The 21,455-nt window shown below is 31.7% G+C and overlaps 1 protein-coding gene across 11 annotated transcripts in view; it reads left to right on the top strand.

The window, feature by feature from the left end:
* CNKSR2 (connector enhancer of kinase suppressor of Ras 2) overlaps positions 1-21,455 on the top strand; it is a 315,200-nt gene that overhangs the window by 233,395 nt on the left and 60,350 nt on the right. For all 11 annotated transcript variants that reach the window (XM_031959496.1, XM_031959493.1, XM_031959498.1 and 8 more), the window contains 5 exons: positions 6,896-6,944; positions 7,729-7,901; positions 12,958-13,031; positions 14,595-14,666; positions 21,212-21,279. In XM_031959496.1, the coding sequence (XP_031815356.1) occupies positions 6,896-6,944; positions 7,729-7,901; positions 12,958-13,031; positions 14,595-14,666; positions 21,212-21,279 (436 nt within the window). The remainder of the gene's footprint in view (positions 1-6,895; positions 6,945-7,728; positions 7,902-12,957; positions 13,032-14,594; positions 14,667-21,211; positions 21,280-21,455) is intronic.

The following is a 21,455-nucleotide window of genomic DNA, read 5'->3' as shown; positions in this document are numbered from 1 at the left end:
TTTTAAACAGGCACTCATGATATACAAGTGAGCTGGGTTCACACTTGAAAAAGAGAAAGAATAGGCCAGATTACATTACTGAAACAGCACTTCCAATAAGATTTCTAACACAAAAGTCCTTATTTTTAATTACTAATTACCACCGCAAAACAAGGAAAATCTAGATTCAAGTCCACTTCTGATATGTACTGGTTATATGACCATGGGAACTCAATCTGTCAGTGTCCTAGGCAACTGACTGAATCTGTAAGTTGCAAAGAAAATGCTGATCTGTATTTTTAATTATCCAGACAAGGAGAAAGGATCAAGAATACATTTTCCCCAATCTTCCATAGAAGGTTTCCAAAGAAGCAGACTCTTCCTTGAGTGACACAGGCTTTCTCTAGGAGTATGTTGAGGTACCCAGTTACACCTATCCCAATCATAACCAATGTGATTGAAATCTTTCTCTCAAGGCTGTGTTGGGTGAAAGATGAAATGACTGAGGAAACAAAGATTCACATTTCCAAGTTTTTTTCAGTGTTGCCATAAAGAAAAGACTTTTCAAATATCTTCTAAGATTCCAAAGTACAAGTGAGCCAAAAAGAAGTGGATAAATATTTGGGAGGCAATGATACATATGATGAATGGCATAGAGATGTTGTGTAGAAGAATAAGCAAAAGGAAGTGGGACAGTTATGTCTCAGGATTAAAGAATGATGTATGGTAGCACATGGGCTGCACTGCTGCCTTTAGGATGCTAACAGATTGTAGATTTAGAAATGAAAGTGACAAATGTCATTTAGCTCAATTGCTTCATATTATAGAAGGGCAAACTGAGAACCACGGAAGCTAAATGGCTTGCCCCACATTATACAGGTAGAAAATGGCAGTCAGGTCCTCCATCATTGATCTAGTGTTTTTTCTTCTATACTACATTGGGGCAAGTCTTTACATAAATTGGATGGGAATTTTGGGGAGGACATAGACAGGATGGAACAATTGAATAAAGTGAGTATAGGTTGCCATCTATAATATAAGAGGGGATAGATGTAATTAATGTCATTGATTCTTTGAAAATTTGACTTATACATACTTGTTCTATTTAATAGCATGGTTATAATACTGTAATCTTATTTCAGATTTCCTCTTTTTCAGTTGTTTATAACCAATTATTTGACAGAATCAAGCAGAAGGAGAATGCATATGCTACACTTTTATTCTAATAACTTTTCATTAGTTTCTCTTGGTGTTCCTTTAATTAGTCATTGGTTATTATCATCATAAGAGAAAAATATGCATTCAATTAAACTTTTATCAGTCATATTGGAAAAAATGAGATGAATTCTATTGAGAATGGCTATGTAAGAATAAAATTTATTCTTCAGGACAACTTAGGCAAATCATCCTGTGACTTTTGATATGAGAACAATTTTGCTATCTAAGAACTTAATATGTATATGGTAATTTAAATCATTACGATCTACTTGGGATAGATAGTTTCTAGTGTAAGACTGTAGGATGTCTAGTGAATAATTTTAATTGTTTTGTTCACCTAATTTTAACCAGCTTCAGACAATTTAATTAACTTGTTCAGTATAGCAAATATTAGTCTACTTTAAAAATTATAAACTTTAATTTAATCATATATCATTTGAGATTTTAAGTATTTAAAATAGACATGAGTCACTATCTTCTCTTTGGTACAGATCACATTTTTGAAGGTATAGGTAACCTCACATTTCAAAAGGGGATATATGAAATTTCTTGGAAAACCATGTCAGATAAATGATATTGTAAATAAGACATGAATAATATAAAGTTTCAGTTTATTTTTATTTTAAGCAATTCTTCAATTTCTAAGAAGTTATCTGGAAATTTATCTGGAACAGCCCTTTGAATTTTGTATATTAAATTTCACATAGAATAAACTTATTAAAAACAATCATCCCCATTTTGTCATTTTTTTAAAACTAGTAAACCAATAAAAAAAAAGAAAAGAAAAAATGAAGTGAGATACAAAATGATATATTCAAAGGAGAAAATTTTGCTGTCAAATAACTTGGGGGAAAATAACTACATCTAAATTGATCACACTTAAATTGAAGTTATTTATAGGTAATACAATGCCAAAAGAAAAATATTAATGTGTAATGAATTATGTCTTAGGAGCTTTCTTAAAAAACAGTTTAGGACTTGTTGCAAAAACAATGCTGTTTGAATACAATGTTCTGATGATTTCATTTAAGTTTTGTTTACTTTAAGCACTTGATAGACAATTTATTCTCATTTGTGTCTATAAATTACCTTGTCAAGATGTTGAGGGCTAGAATTTACCTCTATTAATTTTTTAATGATAAATGTATCAGAGGTAGTTGCTATAGAGGATAGAGAGATATCTAGGAAACAAGAAGACTTGGTCTTAAGACCATCTTTGACACCTATTAGCTATGTAACTCTGGATAAATTGCTTAACATCTTAATGCCAGGAGGCAGCTCTCTAAGAATAAGTGGGCAGAGTAGGTGGTGATTTGCATTGGCAGAGAGAATTTGTTAACTGGGAATTCTTGGATATTCCTTAAAAAAAAATCTATTCCAAAACAAGCAAATGATAATCTAGTTACAAAAACCTAGTTGGTCCAGTAAGTAAAGTACTGAACTTGAAGCCAAATAGCCTGAGTTCAAAGTTTAATTTAGGCCTTTTAGCTGTGTGTCCCTGGACAAGGGACTTGGCCACTTGAGTTTAATTTCCTTTGTAGAAAATGAGATAATAATAACTACCACTTTACCACATTGTTTTATGGATTAAATGAGATATTTGTAAACAACTATTAACATCCAATTATTAGAATGTTGCATTAAATTTCTCAATGTGCAATGATCTACTTATGGGAATCTCACTAGTGCTGAATATGAGCTTAATTTAGAGACTTAAATGATGTAGTTCAGGGGTCCTCAAACTTTTTAAATAGGGGGCCAGTTCACTGTCCCTCTGACTGTTGGAGGGCCGGACTATAGTAAAAACAAAAACTTTGTTTTATGGGCCTTTAAATAAAGAAAAGAAACTTCATACCCCTGAGTGAGGGAGATAACCGTCCTCAGGTGCTGCATCTGGCCCGTGGGCACAGTTATTTTTATTTGTCTTTAAGCAGCAAGAAGGGAGACAAGAGAAATGTTGGATCAAATCCTGACACTTATTGTCACCCTCTTGACCTCAATTCCCTCATGTGTAAAATGGGAATAAAAATGCCAATCCACCTCACAGGGTTATGAGAGTTGAATACAATAATTATATAAAGGACTTTGTAAAATGTAAAGGGCTAAACACATTTCCTTTGAGGTGTTTCGTTAGCATTAAATACTCTGCCATATCCAACTTCATTTTTTAACTTGAAAAAAAGTCTTTAATTACAATCAATTTATTTTCTTTACAATTGCTAATCTCTGAATTTGATGAGCTATTTTATTGAATAAGGATAACATTTTAAATTGGCCAACTTTGATTCTCTGTCATCATTTAACCTCCAGCAAATATAATCTGAAATGTATTTCTGCAAAAATGTAATAGTATAATTTATCAAGTAGGCAATAATTTGGACATTTTGAACACGACTCAAAATTAATGTGCATTTCTAAAAGTAATTTGCTTTTGCTAAGTGTATAGTTTTTAAATAATTATTAGAGGCTAATTGAGATTTTCCCATTTTATATAAAGATATTATGAAAACCAATCATACAGAGTAGGTATAATAATAACTGCATCGTGCCTGAAAGTGACTTTTGCATTCTATATTTGGAATTTATTCATTCTTATTCATTTCTCTTGAATTTGTTCCCATGAATTCCATTTATTTTTCTCACTGAAGAGAGATAAAGGCATTGAATCTCAGGTGAAATGATGCAAAGAAACAAACGGAATTGAAAAGTCATTGATGAAATAGTGTTGTGTACTAAAGTTTCTTTCATCTAAATAGATGTTTATTTATACAGTGCCTAAGGAATAAGATAATTGTTCTGTATTAGAATTTATCTTAGAAGGATACAAAACCAGGCTTTATAAAATATCAGTAAATAAAATGGTTTCAGGAAAAGAAGGATTGAGAAAAATCAACATTTTTATCCAAAAATGATTAACTTTAAAAAAAATAAAAATTTTTAATTAAATATCATGTATTTATTAAGTGCCTACAGTGTGCCTGGTGCTATCCTACATTCTGGGGACATAACAACAAAAGAAACAATTAGTCTCTGCCTCAAGGAGCTTACATGCCAACATTTTTCATCATGAAAAGGATAAGCCCTACATAAGTACATATGTATAGTATGTTTGAAAACAATTTTCTTGAGATGTAAATTATTAGGTTTTATGAATAAGTTATATAAATTTTAATTACTAAAAATAATTCAAATACATTAAGAAGGGATCCTTTGCTTTTCCTGTGACAATCCGTTGGACAGAAAAGTATATTGAGAGTGAAAAAAATTTAACCTACTTTATAAATATGTAGTACTATGATTAATTCAAGTTTAAGAATTGCTTTCAGTGATAGCTACACTATGTTTTGAACTTGGCATAAAACCTGAACTTGAAATTTTTTATCCAGTTTCAATTTTAATTTTCCCATAAATGAATTTAGGAATTAGAAGAGAGATATAAAACAGAAAAGCCTTCAACAAAAAAGGAGTCTTTTCCTAGAATTAAAATTTAAATCCAAAAGAAAAAAATAAAGTTTTTACAATGAAATAATGGACCTGTGTATGCAGAATTCTTTTTTCATAGCTGTTCAATCCATATTCTTTGCCAATTCTTTTCATTTTTCATTTTCCTGCTATCTTCTAACTATGTTATTTCCTGTGGAACACCCACATTAGAAGATAAACTAAAGAGTGAAAGTGATAGAAAACCACTCCTAACCTGTATCCATATAATGCAAAAAAATTAACATTTTCATAGGATAAGAAGAGAAATTAGACATACCAATTAATTAGCTGATTGCTAGACTGTAGTGAACAGTTGAAATAAACAATTCTAGCTTTGTGTTGGAGATGTATCTTTATTTGCTATTAAAACATTTGAAGGAAATAGAAGTATCTTTTTTGAGATATCCATCAACTTAAATTATGATGCTATATCTTGCCTCCATGACAAGAAAAAGAAAAACATGAGAACATCTGTTGGATTCAATCAATGAATCAATGTTCCATTTGTGGTCCTGTCAGAAATTTTGGAAGATAGCACAGTACTTATATTTCATGAGTTTCCTCTTTTAAAAAAAGTTATCCAATTTGGGATAAAAATTTAAAGGAAAGCAAATCCACTTCTGACTTTCAATAATAAGAAATTTAACTAGATCCACATTAACTAAATTCAAAGCTTTTGATCAGTAACTAGTTTCTGTCAACATATAAAATAAAGAAACAACATTCTGTTTAAAAGATATTTGCCCAATTTTTTCAAGAAAAATATGACTTACAGGTTTTTTCATTTTTCTAAATTTGTGGGGGGAAAGGTGACATAACTTTAGTCTTTGGGACATAGCATTAATTGAGCTCCCTCTCATCTGAAAATACTTTAAAAATAAGGAGAGATGTGCATTGCCAAAGAAACTGAGAGCCTAAATAACTTATTTTAGTTGAAAAGTGCAAAAAGGCTGCTTTCTGATATGCTTTTGTTTTCATTGAAGAAAAGAATTGTGTTTCAAAGGGATAACAATTTTTATAGTTTGATTTCTAAGTCCTAGATTAAAAAGTCAAATAAAATAAATCATGTTCCTTTTTTACAAGCAATTTAACAATAACTACAAATACCTGTCTTTGAATTACATCAATTTTTGAAATCTGACAGTTCCTCATAAGTCACTAAAGAGGGAAAAAAAGACATGAGTCTAGGGATTTGCTACTAGAAATACCCTGGAATGCCAAGAAAATTGTCACACACTTGTATTTCTGGAAAGCTATATATAGCACTTTTATCATTGGGATAATTTTAAAGACAATTGGAAGATTTAAAACTTAATGGAAACTTACCTTAATATTTTTGAAGTATTAAAGAATTTTTAGTAATTAGAATTATTATACTCTTGTTTATATACTTTGTAAATTCATTTGGCTATATAATGAATTTTCATGGAGGAAAGTAGTCCTGTTTAATGTTATTTGTTGTCCAAATAGTTCAGAAAGATCCAAATACTATAGGCAGACTCTATAGTACAAATAGAAAAGATATGAGTTGACCACTCCTTAAGTTCAAAATCTTCTGAGGACTACTAAAAAGCCCAAGTTGTACCCACATTTCTGTTAATAAGTGGACGTGGCTTTTTTAGGGGGGGAGATTGCTCACCTTGAGAAAGTACAGTATAATGGCTATATTACTCTTCTGACACATACTGATTGTGTGATACAGAACAAATACTTGGATGACTTGGGTTTGTTTCCATTCACTTATACTCTCCTTAGTCTAGTCAACCTTCTATAAAAAGGAGAAAAATCTAACCTATCTATCCTGATAATAATTTGTGTTTCTCTAGCATATTAAAGGCTTCCAACTATCTGATCTCATAACAACCTTTTGAAGTGGTTATTGCAAGTATTATTATGCTGGGGGGGTTTTGGCAATAAACCAATTGAAGCTTAGAAATGTGAACTGACATCCAGAGTAAGTGGCAGAGCCAAGAATTAAATCAAAATTTCCCAACACTGTGTAATAGACTACCTTGCTACTGTTTTATCTTCCTAGGAAAAATTAATAACATAAGCCAGATAGCATGGATAACTTTATTTGAGAAGTCTTTAGTAGAGAAGTAAAAAGTTCATTATCACATTGTAGATTTAAATATTGTTAAATGGAACAACCCTGGAATGCAGAAGTGTGTCCACTAATTCTGTGTTTCCCATTCTTTCATATCTCTGATTTCAGACATTTCAACAGTCTTCTCTGCAACATAAATCAAAGAAGAAAAACAAAGGTAAGAAATGAAAATTGCACACAAATCCTCCGTATTTATTGAGTACTTACACTGTGCATGGCTCTCTGTACTGAGCATCATATTTACTGAGCTATTATTATTGTTGTTATTCAGTTGCTTAGTTTCTTCATTGACCTTGTGGATCACAACATGCCAGGATTTTCTATCCTTCATTATCTCTCTTGTCTGCTTTGATAGAATTAAAATGCTGTCATTGTATGAAAAACTAGTCTTTCTAATTTAGTCAGAGGTTTTCTTTTAAATTTTGTTTTCTAGTATTTAAGGAATGGAAAGATGTGTATTAAGAGGACCTAAGCTCAGAAACACCTCTGCTAACTGTGAAATCGCCCTGGGCTCAATTCCTCCATCTGTAAAATGAGAGTATGTTAGAGACTTTCTAAAAGCCCTTTTACCTCTTAACTTATGATTCTGTGACACTAGCAAACACAGCCATAAGTGCCAAAGCTGTTTATCAATTAACAAATATTTAAGGTGCTGTCCTAGGTTCTGAAATTCGTATTATTTTTATCAGAATTTGTGGTCTCATAATCCCGAGCATAGATGGGATAGCAAATTCCTTACTGAACTGGAATTCCATTAGTAGTGAAAGAGAGTTGAAAAATGTTATAGGTATGTGGCCCATGTATAAACAAAAAAAAAAAATATATCCAACTAAGAGTATTCATTTTGGAACCCAAACTTAAACCTTTTTATGTTTTATAAGTTTCTCTCAGTTTTGTAATGAATAACTTTTTAAAATAGTGTCATACGTTGATGTCTTTAGGTCCAATTGCAGGCAAGAGCAAACGACGAATTTCTTGTAAAGATCTTGGTCGTGGTGATTGTGAAGGCTGGCTTTGGAAAAAGAAAGATGCCAAGAGCTATTTTTCACAGAAATGGAAGAAATATTGGTTTGTTTTAAAGGATACGTCCCTGTATTGGTATATTAATGAAGAAGTAAGCCATAAACATATTTCATTTTCTGGTGTGTTTAATGTTCTTAGGAAAAAATCCAAAACATACAATGTATTTTTGAAACATATAATCACATGAAAATCATTTTGCAAGACTTTTGTTAGTCATCTTTCCACCTGCCCTCTTTAACTAGGCATTTTTGTGGACTCAAAGATCATATTTGCTTTATTTTAATACAGCAACTAAATCTCCTTGAGTACAATGAAATATAGCAGCAGTACATTCTCTAAATATAACTAAAAATATCAAACTAACTCAAGCAGAAGCTTGACTAAAAGGATTATTATTCATGAAAATATGAGACCATATTAAAAATCTTGCCTTTGCTCAAGGTCTTGTTTGCTTTCCTTTCTGAATTTTCATTTCAAATTTTAAATACCTGAATCCCTTGGATTCATTTCAATTCATCAGAAAAGTTGCCCTTGGAAATATATAAGAAGCTAGCTTGGTCCCCAATATCCTGCCTAATTAAGGGGAAAAGAACAAATTCACAAAATTTTTAAATCATAATGTTAGAATCATCAAGCAAATGTTTATTATGCTAGACATTAGGGATGTAAATGCAAAATTGCAAGAGAACTGTACCATTTTTATTATTTTATAGCTTAGATATGCAATTCTTCTGGATTCATTTTAATAATAGTCTTACTACCTAATATTTGGCAAAAATGTTTTGCTGGAATAAAATTTTCCTTTTAACCACATATTTACAAATATCACCTTCTGGAATTATACCAAAGAATATGCTACATTCTTATGAAATTGTGCTACTAGCCAGGAAGAATATCTTTGTTTAGATATTTCTCAGTCTCTACATTGGCCTTTACTTTTCTGCTACAATCATATACTTGTTTGTATTTTTTTCAGGCAGAATTTGTCTTAAATGGAATAATTACATCAATGAATTCTATTTGCATTATTTGTTTCTCAAACAGTAAAATGTTTATTATTCTAGATAGTTCAATTTTATGGCTCTTATGGTCATTACCTTCTAAAAATCCTTGGTTTAATATCAACAACTAATTATAATTATTGTTGTTTTTTGGAAAGGCAATTAGGGTTAAGTGATTTGCCCAGGATCATACAACTAGTAAGTATCCATTGTCTGAAGCCAGATTTGAATTCAGTTTCTCCTGACTTCAAAGGTAGTGCTCTCTTCACTGTACCATCTAGCTGCCCCTAATGTAATATTATTAATGCATTGGCCAGATCATGATTGAAAGCTAATTATCAGCTTATAATTTAACTATGTGATTATTTTTATAATATTGTCATACAATAAATATTAGGACAGTCAGGTGTTGCAAAGTGGATAGAGTGATAGTCCTGGAGTCAGGAAAACACATCTTCCTGAGTTCAAATCTGGCCTAAGACATTTAGTTGAGAAAGTCATCTAACTCTGTTTACCTAAGTATCCTCATTTGTAAAAATGATCCAGAGAAGGAAATGGCAAAAGCCACTTTAATATTTTTGCCAAGAAAACCCTAAATGGAATTATAAAAAGTCAAACATGACTGAAAAAATGAATGAACAATACTAATAAGTATTACAATATATGCCATCAAAATTGGACAGTTCTTAGCACACTAAACACACATTTGTTCTTACCCCTCTGTCCTCATTGTTTGGCCTATTCCCTGTATCCTTCCCCTCTCTCTTTAACTGTTGAGCTTGAAAATATCCAAATTTTTTCCTTATCCTGGAAGCTTTCCCAATTTAAAATCAATAATGACCTTCCAGTCAAATTGAATTATAACTCTATCTTATTAATCTCTAGTCCACATATCAAGTAAGTACCATATATAATAGCAACCAGTGTTAGTATCCAAACTATTTATGAAGGTCCTTTAATGAATCAATCCAAAAGCATTTAATAAAAACACAACCTACCATGTTCTAAGGGCTGGGTAAATCACTAAGGATACAAATAAAAAATGAGATGGTTCCTGTACCCAAGAAGCTTACTTTCTACTATGTTAACGTTAGGGACCATAATTCATTAAACCTTTGTATCTCCTCTGCTCTTAGGATAATGTTCAGGAAACAATATGCAGTTAATAAATTTTTCTGTTATTTATAGTTGTGTAGTCTGCAGAAGTTATTCCTATTTTTTGCAACTCATCACACATTATTCTTTGTTATATACTTTTGATAGTTTGTATGTATGCATATCTATACAGTAAATGCTGTATCCTAGCCCTCTACAAGAGGACCTTAACTTCAGTGATTAACATACTTGTTTTTAGTCATAAATTAGCAATATCTTTTCTTCATTGAGATGATCTGGAAGGAATGGTAAGAAACACTGCAGTGTCTACATTTTAATTTGCTGTTAGACAATTTATCAATAAATCTACTGGCTTCTAAATTATATATTATTTTTCTTAATGTCAACTGTGTATTTTTGGACATTTTTATCTATTAGTTTCTAAAGGTTATAATCAATTATATTACCATTGCTAAATTAATAACTCTTCAAAGTAATATTATTGTTCTTTGGGAAGTAAAGATTAAGTCTGATTTATATTCCAAGTCATACTAACTCCTAACTTCTTTTTATTTGGAAATAGCAATGACAACTACAATAATAATAAAATTTATGTAATATTTTAAAATCTGCAAAACCTCTGTATTATCTTTTTTGACCTTTACAACAGCCCTGAGAAATTAAGTTACTTGTTCAGTCACACAGTAACACAGAAAGTATTTAAGGCAAAACTCAAATTCAGGTCTCAACTCCAAGTCTAGTACTCTAGCACAACCTAAGAAATAAGACTGTGGTACCTAGGGTCAGGAAGACCTTCATTAAAGTTCAACTTCAGACGCGTGTTATCTGTGTATGATGCTGGAAAAAAATCACTTAATTTCTTAAACTCAATTTCTTCATTGCTAAAAATGAAGCTAATACTAGCACCTAATTCATAGAATTATTGTGTGAATCAAATAAAACAACATTTGTAGAACATTATATAAACTTGAAATTATGATTCCCATTAAAATAGAGTTGTAGGAGAAAAAGGGCAGCTAAATGGCACAGTGTAGTGTTCTTCTTGTCTAAAATATGAGCGTTGTCTGGGAGGAGGTTTCCTGAGCAGCTTCTGGAAGCAGCCTTAGTTTCAGTTCAAAGTAATAATCACCTCAAATGCAACCAGCTGTTAAAAGTTCAGATCCTTTATTGTTTTTTTTTTTTTTTTCCAAAATAGCCCGGTTAGTTTTCTTAGAGGCTTATCTCCCTCCTTGGTTCCAAGAGCTCTTGCAGCTTGTCTTTTGTCGCCTCCAGCTCCCTCTGAACCTCCAGTTCTGAATCTCCCAACTGAATTCTGGCTCTCTCAATCTCCCGAACTGGCTTACTTATGACTCTAAGAGTTTCTTATATATGATCTCTTAAAGGTGTGAACCCAAAGGTTGACTCCTCCTCTGAGAGAGTGGGATTGTGGGAGGTGTAACTTTGTGAATCTCCCATACTTGTGAACTAATGGGTGAGCTACTGTGTGAACTCTCAAAGGTGTAAACTTAAGCATTGTTTCTATCAATTCCAGTGAATTAACACTTTGTAAGGATTCTAACAACATAGTAGATAGAATACCAGTCTAGGAATCAGGAGGACCCCAGTTCAAATCCAGTTTCAGACACTCTAGCTGTGTGACTCTAGGCAAGTCACATAACCTTATTAGCCTCAGTTTCCTCATCTGTAAGATGACCAGAAGAAAATGGCAAACTACTCCAGTGTCTTTTCCAAGACAACTCCAAATGGAGTCACAAAACCTGAATAACAAAAATTGGGGGGAAAGTCTCAACAAATTATGTGATAGATAGTGCTCAAATTTTCATTCATTCATTCAAAAAACATCCAGTAAAAATCTACTATAGTCACTGCTATGTGACTTTGAAATGAAATCATTGAGTAATATGTATGTGTGTTTATGTAAACTATAGAGCTGGAAAAGATCTTAGAAATCATTGAGATATTAGAAAAGAGAAGAGAAAATAGAGAACAGATACTCTAGCTGTTGCTGTTGAGGTGTTACAAATTTAGAATGAAAGTGTTGAAGAAAAGTATAATTTCATTTTAATCAGAATGGTCAAATTGAATGCAACTATTCCCCCCACCTCAAAACAATTGAAGAAAATTTTAAGAACATCATGATAAGCCCAAGTGGCATAAACAAAGACAGTAGTCACAAAGTTTTTATCTAAACTTAGATATTGTATAACTCATTTACCATAGCTTCCCATATTTTAGGAGAAAAACAGGAATTTATTAGTTTTTTTAAAGTGCAATTAAAAAACATTTTACATGTGGAAAGATCGTGTGTTTACATGTGTTAAAGAGCAATATTAATTACATATTGTAGAGAGCCACAGATAGCAGGGGAATTCTGGGTAAGGTATAAGACCCTTCAGCCCACAGGGAACCTGCTGACAATGTCTGGTTTGGTTCCCTATCTCTGCTAAGTGATCTCAGCCTTCCTGAGAAGTCAGGGAGGGTGTGACCACCTGTGTTCTACTTGAAGCAAGGGATACTTACAACATACCATATACTCCAATCCAAATAGTCAAAGAACTAATTAATCTCTATTAAAACATATATGTATTCTGGAATATGAAAGATGTTGATTTTGTATATTTAATAAAATATGGTTCAGGTCTGTTGATTGCATTTTTCAGGAGCAGCATTTAGCAGAGTATCTTGATAAGGAGCATTTTATCTTCTTTTTTTGTATATTGTATATTTGCATTGTTGCATATTGTTTAAATAAGCTGGAAATCAAAGTTGTTGGAAAATTTTAAATATCTAAATCTTGATATGTAAATTAAGGAAAATGTTCAAAATGCATCAGTACTTCAGGTCCAACTTTTACCATTGAAGTATACTAAGGAGAAGCCACAATTGTCATTTCTAAAATATCAGTCTTGGCTCTGATTTAAAGAAATAAAATGAAAAGTCACTTTGATACATCATTGGGAATAAATTATATGATTTAATTGTAAATCATCTGTAGATGATGTACTAAAAAAGACTTTTTTTGTTCTTTAGGATGAAAAAGCAGAAGGATTCATCAGTTTGCCTGAATTTAAAATTGATAGAGCCAGTGAATGTCGCAAGAAATAGTTAAGTGTCCTTTTTATTTGTCTTTCCTCCCAGACTTGGATCATGATCATAGATACCCATAGACTTGTATTCTTATAATAAGCAACTGTTGTGCTTCAGCTGTTTTCAGTCATTTCCAACTCATCTTAATCCCATATAGGGTTTTCTTTGCAAAGATACTGGAAAGGTTTGTTATTTCTTTTTCCCGAGCTCATTTTACAATTGAGGCAAACAGAGAGAAGTGATTTTTTTCTGGGTCACATAACAACTAAATGTCTAAGGCCAGATTTGAACTCAGGAAGAAAGTCTTCCAGATTTCAAGTCTGATATTCCATTCATTGTGCCACCTACATGCCCCCAAATTGGGCTAGACTGAGTAATGTAAGTATGTGTGGTCAAATCAGAGAAATAATGAGATGTATAGTTTTGTGTATTTCTTTAAGACTTCCTTCCATGTAACTCTGTCATTTTTCTTCTAAGACAGAAATGAAAAAACATCCTTTTCATGTGAGCAGTAGTATTGCATATAATATAAATCTATTTTTATTTTTTAAAAAAACCTTCATTTTTATGATCAGATGAGATCAAGAGGGTCAGAACTCCTGGGCCTTACCTCTGGCATTGATACTGTGTGCCTCGTGAGATAAGTCACTTAGTTTCTCCTTATCTCTCAGCTTCCATTTCTATAAAGTAAGAATAATCATAACAATCTTACTTAATGTAATCTGAGCTGCATGGGCTCTTCCCTGGTTGAGATACTGATTTAATAAAGTTTTCTTGCTCTCTCTTCATTTTGTTTCTATGACTTTATCATACAAATCCTAAAATAGTTGGGATTGGTTAGCCTTTCTTTGTGTTCTGTTTTTCCCCATATGCCTGAATCCTTTTTTTCCTTCTCTTCACTTACATGTTATAGAAATAATTTTAAGGTTTAGCTAAATTATGCAAAGTTACTCTTTATTTGATGGAGATTTTTTTTTCATTGTTGAGACCTCCATGGCTTATCCAAATAGGACTTTCAGTTAATCCACAGATCCAGAGATTAACAATTAGACAAAAGCTATTTTGAAAATGCCCCCATGTATATTTTAATGTGGAGTTTGCTTAAGGTAAATGGATAATATATCGATTGTTAAATCTGGCATAAGGAAGAACTGAATTCATATATCTTCTGTGATACTTGATATTTCTCTGATACTGGCAAATCACATAATTGCGTAAGCCGCTTTTGGGGACTTACTAACTGATTCATATTTAGCTTCAGTCTAAGTTGATGGAAGTAGTTAACACACTAGGAGTTGCCACATGCTTGTGAAATCACAAATTTTTTGTATATTGACATAGAATTCTATTTATATTTATACTCACTTCTCCCACTTAGATGATTGATAAAATTTAATGACTAAGCTGATTTCTTGAAAGACTTTTTTTTAAAATGACCTTTCTGCCATAGTGATAGAAACAACTATTCATATGGACATAATAGCAGTCTTAAAGTATGTTAATGAATAGCAATTTTCTTGTGCCTGGAAATAAAATACATACTATTTTATCTACTTTTATATTCTTTACCTTTCTTACAGTGCATTCAAAGCTTGTCATCCTAAAATTAAAAGTTTTTACTTTGCTGCTGAACATCTGGATGATATGAACAGGTAAAAAAAAAATGAACAAATTTTACAAACTATGAAATACTAATCATATATTTTGCAGAAACCCTGCATAGTTGTAGTGATGTTACAATAATGCTTATGTATATTCAATAGTAGTAGTATATCTAAGATCTAGAAAGATTTGTTTGATTAGTGTTCCTATTTTTCTCCCTTAATTGAATCCACTCATTATTCCACAGGACCATTGTTACATCTAATTTTAAGCTGTGACTTTTTCTTTAGTGTTAACCATGATCACTCACCAGCTATCGAGTGATTTGGTTAGTTATCCAAATCAATATTAATCTAAATGTGAAAATTTTTTAAAGTAGAGCTTTTTTATTAAAACTCAGTTGTAAAAGAAGATATTCATCAATAGATATAATTATAGTATAGTATATAACATATATAAGAATATCATACATATATAAAGTATATATTATATGCTATGGTATATTATAGCATAGTTTACACACATATGCACACACATATGCCTGGAATTCTCAGAAACTGAAATGAAGTAGCATACATCTCAGATACTAAGTGTCTAACAAAACTGTCATTTCTTTGCCTTTATTTCTATTGCTTAACACTCCAAATGGCCAATTTCAAAAATATTTAAGATATGTATATATATATATATATATATATATATATATATATGCATATATATACAAATATATTTTTTTACTTCCTTTTATCTTGAAGTAGAAACCTTGTCTCCAGGATTCCCCTCCCTAATCCATCTTCCCCTAATTTCACATAACTAAAAAAAAAATCAATAACCCTAAAGAACACTTTTAACTATGTTATGTCCTTACTCAAAATCTACTACAGTGACTCCCTTTCTTCTGCACAATGAAATACATAATTTTCCATTTAGCTTTTAAAATCTTTCACAATCTGGGATAAACCTAAGCATTCTAGCTTATTGGACATTACACTCCTTTGTGAACTCATCATCCCAACCAAAATAGCCTGATCAATATTCTCTTTTCATTTCCTACCTCCATGTTTTTATACTCATTTTGTTCCTCATGCCTGCAAAGCCTTGTTCCTCTACCTCTTAGAATCCTAGTTTCCTTCAAAATTCATCCAAAGCACCACATTCTACAGGAATATTGTACTGATCTCTCTACCTCATGCCTTCCTTTCTCCCAATGCCTAGTAGTCTCTTCCTAAAAATTACTTTGTATATATTTTGTACAGGATTTTCTTTATACTTCTTCTGTCTTTGTATTGCCCATGCTTATTACAAAGTGAGTTTGTAATAAATGCTTATTCAAGTGAAGTGAATCGAATTGTGAGGATGTGATAAATTAAGGAAAACTTGACCATATCCAACAATTAGATAACTCATGGGAAGATCTTCCCATATGCTAAACAGTTTCCTAGATGGATGGATACCATAATGTGATTGATTGGGGCTTTTTGTCCTCCCTTCACTTCTCAAATACTCCTCTGCTCCATCTCTTTCTCTTGAATAATGTTGATTAATAGGTCAAATATTTTGTTAAATCTGACAAAATTTCCTGTTAATTGACATAGATTGACCAGTATATACAGATAAATATGGACCCAAAATAAGAAAGAGATTATCCATATTAATTTTCAATAAAAGATTAGGTGTTACTTTATATTATTCATAACACCTTTTGCCATCTTTTCCCTATCTGTAATTAATAAATACCTATCTTTAAAAATACATAGATAATTGTGTCTTTCCATAAATAATGTGATGTCACATAGATAAAATAAAGAAGATTAATTTTTAAAATGCTAATGCTTCTGGCTAGAATCGAATTTCTGGGCTTCTTTTCCCCCTAATGCAAGAAGATGGATGTTGTAGATGAGTAGGAGGCAGATATAGAACCAGATGGTACATAAAACTTAATATAAAATGATTTACCATTAATGAGAAAGCTGAGCTTTTTATGTGATCTACATCATATTCTCTTTATTTATATGATTTGTTCATGAAAATGCTACTTGAAATGCCTTTTGAAAAACTGGACAGTTTTTTGTACTCCCAATTTAAGTTTTTCCACAAATGGAAACATTCATTCATTTGTACTGGTGAGAATCTTGCTGTTACTTTAGCTTTTAATTGTTCTGCCAGGCATGATTGAGCTGGCTGCTCACAAAACATTGCCCACATATGGAGCTCACTGTCTTCAAGATAGATGTGAAGGATTTGGCTCACATCATGAACAAACTGAAAAGTGAGTGAGCAATATCCATGAGTAACCCCTTCATCATAAAGTTACATACATGCAAAAATTGACTTTGTCCATAGAGGAAAGAAAGTATGTACCTTTAGTAAATGAATTATGTACAGTTAAGGCCAGTTCAAAGGCATCACCACCATCTTAGAAAGATAATAAATGACTTCCTGTTCTATAACTCATCCTAATCTGATTGTTTTATCTTAAATAGATGACAGTAATTTTATGCTTTTTTCCAAAAAAGTCTTTGTCACTTACTCATAAAAGCCCTCCTCATTTTCCATGATCCTCTTCTTATCAAATCAAAAATTATACTGACTTTACTATCCCTGTTCCCAGACAAAAATCCCAACATTTTCAACTGTATCTGATTTGTGAGATGCTAAAATCAACCACCTTTTTGTTATTTTCATTTTTACTTAGGAAATAGATCTATGAAAAACTATCCTATGTGGAAAAAACCTTCTGCACACTTTAAATCTTAAAGGGCATTTTAATATAAGCTTAGAAAAGAGGCAAAATAACTTTCAAAAGTTATATCTACTAGAATACTGAGTCTTTTCTTTTTAATTATGGTCTAGTCATGTTTCTCCTTTTGTTCCCACTCATATCCCTGACAACTACTTCATTAGGGAAGTCTTTTAGCACCACTTATTATTTTAAGTGACACAAGAGATACAAATAGAAAGAAAGTATTGATGGGGCAAGTGCTTTCTTCTAACAGGTAGGTTTCTTTACCTTTACATAATAAATTGTTTGTGTGAGTTATATGCATATGATTTATAGGCACATACCTACATTCTCAAATACAAGAAATCTTTTCAGTATATAAATCATAGTACATTGAAACTCTTTTTTAGATTAAGAATTAATTGGAGTTTTTAGACATTTTCTTATTTGCTCCTTTATGAAAATATGATTATAGTATCACAAGCCACATATAAAAGTGGATTATTCATCCAAAAATTTTATAACCTAGTTCTCCTCTTTCCTGATTCTTTCTTGTTTGAAGGTGTTCTTGTCAAGAAAGATAAATCCTTTTTTTCATAGGATCTTTATCTGCATCCTTGTAAAAGATCCCATCTTCATATATTATGTCACCCACTCAATGGGCAGTTATTAAGAACTTATTATATACTGAGCTAAAGGGTAAGAATGCAAATAAGAGCAAAAACAGGTTTTTTCCTCAAGAAGTTCACATTCTAATTGGGGGGGGGGAGTGAAGACAATGTTGAAATGAGGACATATATGAGATATATGAAAAGTAAAGACACTACCAGTTGAAGGTATCTGGGAAGTCCTTCTAAAGTAGGTGGTTTGAGTTTAGTCTTTTTATTTCTTTTTGACAAGACAAATAGGGTTTAAGTTATTTGCCCAGGATCATACAACTAAGTAAGCATTCAGTGTTTGAAGCTAGATTTTAACTTAGATCCTCCTGATTCCAAAGCAGGTGCTCTATCCACTGTACCATCTAACTGCCTCTTGAATTTGAGCTTAGTCTTAAAGGAAACCAGAAAAACTAAGGATAGATCATTCCAAGAATATCCAAAGTAAAGGCATAAAGACAAACAATGAACTGCTTTTCTTTAGGTATCACAAATACATCAATGGAGCTGGGTCGAATAGTTCATAGAGAGAAATAAAGTAAAGACTGGAGTGGTAGTAAGGAGTGATGTTATAAAGAGTTTAAATGCCAAAGAGAGGAGTATATCAATATTTGATTCTGAAGATCATGGGCACCAACAGGAGATGAATAGTGGAGTAACATGATCAGAACTATGCATTAGGAAAATCACCTTCGCAGATGACTGCTAAATGGTTTGGATTAGGGAAATAACATGAAACACAGAAACCATGAATGGAGGAAAGAGGATGTATAGGAAAATTGTTATGAAGGTAAAAACAACAAGACTGAGAAACGGTTTGGATATAGGGTGAGAGTATCCATACAGAGTAGAGGATGATACCAAGATTTAAAGGCTGCATGACTGGGTGGATATATTCAATTGCAATAGTGAAGTTTGGAGGAAAGGAGACTTGAATGCAAGGATAATTTCTCTTTTCGGCATGTTAAATTTGAAATACCTGCATGATATCTAGTTAGAAATATTTAAAATTCAGGTAATGATGTGATTATATCTCAGGAAGAATCTAGGACTAGCCATATAGATTTGGAAAATCATCTGCATAGAGAAGTTCACCTACACAATTCTCTTAATTGCTGCAAGGGTATACAATGGACTTCACCTCAATAGCAATTCCATTCATATGTTTTCTAAGAGACTTTTTTTCCATAAGCAAAGAAACTGCATTACTTTTCAGAAAAATTCCATCTTATGAGTAATGGAAAAAATAATACATTCCTTGGTAGACCATTCAAGGAGTTTTAAAGAACTCTTAATAGTTTTACATCTTTAGTGATTGTTGTAGAAAAAGATTAAAAGACCTTTTGAAATTCTTTGATCTCTAAAAGAACTCATTGTTTTTTATAATACTCATAAAACAGAATTTCCTTGTAGAATTGTGTAAGAAAAATATGAAGAAGCTGGAATAAAATAGTTGAAGTGTCCTTTTCTTCTTTATCCATAAAACCCTGAACCAGATATTCTCCAGAGCATGTAAATATGTTATTTGCCTCATAAGTCATGGTGTGCCAGTTTTATTAGAGGTATATTTTCTATAACTCATCAAGAGATTAGTTGTCAATTTCAAACTTCAATTAATGATTTTTAAAAATTTAGTTTGCATGTCTTATTGATATATGATAATTTTCTCATGTGTCTGTGTGTTTTGTTTTTCAAATTTTGGTATTATGCCACTGAATTTGATCATCCTTTCTTATATCCTTTTCATCTTCTTCATTACTTCCCCAAATTGGGTGATGTAATATTTTTATACAGTTTCATAGGGTTTTCATTTTGCTGTTCCAAGGACCTATGATTGTTACAATGCTGGAATACTATAGATACTTTATAAATCTTTGTCAACTAACAATGCAGTTTCTTTTTAAATTTCATGTTCTTTCAAAATTATATAGGATCTAGATGACTATTACTCTTAAAACAAAAGGTTAAAGTGCTTTCAAGATAATTTTATTTTTCAAAGATAGAATTTTACAATTATTTTCATGAGATAATCACCTGAACCCATGTTGCCACTTCTTGGCATAAAAGTTGAAATATGGAAATAGTTTCAAAGAATGTTGTCTTCCACTTGTCAAAAAGGATAAATTTCTATCTCTTTATGTAGCATCAAATAAACAAAAAACAAAAAAAAAACTTTTTGATGTAGTTATTTCTATTAGTGTATTTAGAGTATGTTATTCCAATAAATAACTCCAATTAAACTGAAATGGCATCTTTAAAATTACCCAAGTTATAAATTTTGATATCATATAATAGCTTGGAGTATTCCAAGCTATTATATGATATCAAAATCCAAACTATTCCAAAACTATTTCTGATTTGAAAGTAGATTTGATAAATAATTCCAGATATACCAATAGGAAGTTGTCACATTGGTTTAAAGATTTAGTGATTTAAGAAGCTGATGCATTGTGAGCACTTGGATAATGAACATACCGAAAGCCCCCATAGGAGTAGGGCTGCATTGCTCAGGCAGCTGACTGCATTTGACCATGGCAGTACTCCTAAAACACAAAAGAGTAGCAGGAGTTTATTTTTAATTTATTTTGCTCAAGGAAATAGCTCTTTTGAATCTGAGTAGAGGTTATACATGTATGTGACCAAAAATCACAAACACTTTACATTTAAAGGAAAGGTTCAAATTTATCTCCATAATGATTTTTTTGCCTATTCCATGAAATATAAATTTATTTCATCAAAACATATAAGTAGTTTTTTGCTTGTTACACAGATAACTTATTCCCTAACTGAAGAGCTCTGAATCTTTTCCTCTCTTATCAGGCCAAATAAGACATAAATAAGCTTAAATTTTGAGAAAATAATATTAGTTCTGAGCATACAGAACAGCTGAGATAATTGGAATGATGGCACATCTATAAACCTTAGGCTTAATGAGGCTTTGATTATCCCAAAACCTTTATTTTACAGATATCGCACATCTTCACAAAAGATGTTTTCATTGAAAACAGAACCTTTGATAGGAGAATAATTTGTACAGAGGTAAAATGATCCTTGGAGATCATTGTAGAAAAATCATAGTATCAAAGAAAGCATGCCATATGGAGAAAAATCTTTTCCATGTCTCCTTCAACCCATTTACATTAATGTGTATTAAGCAATATGTAAGAAATTGTGTTATAGCAGTACTGATAATTTTTTTAAATATTTGTTCTTTCAGATGGCTAAATAGACTTAACATGCTAGCTGCTGGATATGCAGAAAGAGAAAGGATCAAGCAAGAACAAGGTAAAATTCTATTCATTTAACTATTTCATTTTACCTTCTTATTTTTAAATTATTTTAGTGAGGGTGTGGGGGCAGTTGAGGGCAATCTGATAAATATCCTGGATCTATTAAGAAACTATCAGTTTCATGGTGCTTTTCTTCTCCTCACATCCTACTGTCATGGTGGGGACAGGACA

Source organism: Sarcophilus harrisii, chromosome 3 (genome assembly GCF_902635505.1).
Source record: "Sarcophilus harrisii chromosome 3, mSarHar1.11, whole genome shotgun sequence".
Lineage (NCBI taxonomy): Eukaryota > Metazoa > Chordata > Mammalia > Dasyuromorphia > Dasyuridae > Sarcophilus > Sarcophilus harrisii.
The sequence above is the reverse complement of the archived record's forward strand: the minus strand, read 5'-3'. Positions and strand labels throughout refer to the sequence as shown.